Source organism: Alosa alosa, chromosome 16 (genome assembly GCF_017589495.1).
Source record: "Alosa alosa isolate M-15738 ecotype Scorff River chromosome 16, AALO_Geno_1.1, whole genome shotgun sequence".
Taxonomy (NCBI): Eukaryota; Metazoa; Chordata; class Actinopteri; order Clupeiformes; family Clupeidae; genus Alosa; species Alosa alosa.
The window spans coordinates 5,026,219-5,027,716 of NC_063204.1; the positions used below are offsets into that span (position 1 = coordinate 5,026,219).

The following is a 1,498-nucleotide window of genomic DNA, read 5'->3' on the forward strand; positions in this document are numbered from 1 at the left end:
AGATTTTTTTTTTTTTTTTAGACATCGTAGGTTTGTACTTTCACTTTGCTACTCCACAACGATAGTGTGTGTGTATTCTTCACACCAAGTTGGCCTACCCAACTGCACAGTATCCCATTAACTGCATGACAGTACGCAATTACATTTTTATGTGAAGTAAAAATCATGATCGGTGTGCGTACCATAACATTCATTCCTCCAGGCGCCTCTTGGTAATGCTTATTAATGATTAAGACAATCATCTCTGGTGACACATTTTATGTTTACAACCTTGTCTGAATACTGCTTTCCGGATCTGTGGAAGTTGAAGCCCATAAGTTATTGGATTTGATAGTGGAGGGAGAATCAAAAACTGTATAGCCAATGCATTGCGTACACTAATTGGCAGGTTTTCTGAACCAACCCAACTGTATGATACGTCAAACAGTGTTGTCATGATGAAGATGGCTATAACCAAAATATGGGGCACACAAGTTTTGGCAAACTTTGTTCTGCCCTCACTGGATGATATGCAAACCCGTACAATACGAGCATATGAAATTAAAATTAAAACAAACTGTATACACTGACCTGTAATAAGTATCATGCCCCATACCTGGTTGGCTGTGACTAGAGAACAACCCAGCTTTAGTATTGAAGGATTATCACAGAATAGTTTACGAATGTGAGATCCACAAATGGGTATTCTGAGAGTAAGAATAAGAGATGCTACTGCTGTCAAAAGTGGATAAGCCCAGGCCACTACAAGCAGTTTAAGCACAGCATGTGGAGTCAAAATACTGTGGTATTGCAGTGGTCTGCAAATTGCCACATAGCGGTCATAAGACATCACTGTTAAAAGAGTGATTTCACACATTACTGAGGTATAAATCACATAAGCTTGTGTTATGCACCAACTGTATGTTATTGTGTGAGTATCAGCTTGCAAGTCTAGCAAAAATTTAGGGTAAAAACCAATAGTTCCGTAAAGGCTATTCACACATAGATTAGAGAGGAAAATATACATGGGCTCATGGAGGCTTTTTTCCATGATCACTGTTAAGATCAAAGTTAAGTTGACTGTAATGATTAGGATATAAAGGACAAATGCCAACAAGAAGTACATAGGCTTATAAACAGATCCCTGCAGTCCAGAATAAACAAACAATTTAAAATCAGACAAGTTGTCCATCATCTCAAGCATAAGTCACATGTATCTTAATAATAGTCTAGAGGTAGCATTTGAACATATCCACATAGAATCACACACCAAGTAACATCATATTGCAGTATTATGGTCATTATATCAAAGACCATTTACAGGTACATTAATAATATAGAAACATTTTGTATTTTAAATGGTGTCATACAGCTATTATATGCACTGCCTGTTTTCTGTTTTGTTGTGAACTCAGGGACTAGATGGATGGCTCATTTATAGCTTAACCTCTACCTTAGGGATCATATGAATAGCCTACCTGATTAACTCCAAGGTAATGGGGACTTCACATTGCACGTG

The 1,498-nt window shown here is 37.4% G+C and overlaps 1 protein-coding gene across 1 annotated transcript; it reads right to left on the reverse strand.

Moving 5' to 3' along the window:
- Positions 1–238: 238 nt before the first annotated feature.
- LOC125309838 (olfactory receptor 6N1-like) lies at positions 239–1,105 on the reverse strand. Its single transcript, XM_048266962.1, has 2 exons — positions 571–1,105; positions 239–447 (listed from the first exon to the last, which is right to left on the reverse strand). Exons 1-2 carry the CDS (start codon positions 1,103–1,105, stop codon positions 239–241), a joined length of 744 nt encoding a protein of 247 aa, XP_048122919.1.
- Between the last annotated feature and the right edge of the window lie 393 nt (positions 1,106–1,498).

What these genes read in the sequence shown, in the direction of transcription:
- LOC125309838 (XM_048266962.1), bottom strand. Translation starts at nt 1,105, where the DNA reads ATGTACTTCTTGTTGGCATTTGTCCTTTATATCCTAATCATTACAGTC. An exon ending in GGGCATGATACTTATTACAG is followed by an intron (nt 448 to 570) that starts GTCAGTGTATAC and finishes TTTTGGTTATAG; the next exon opens with CCATCTTCATCATGACAACA.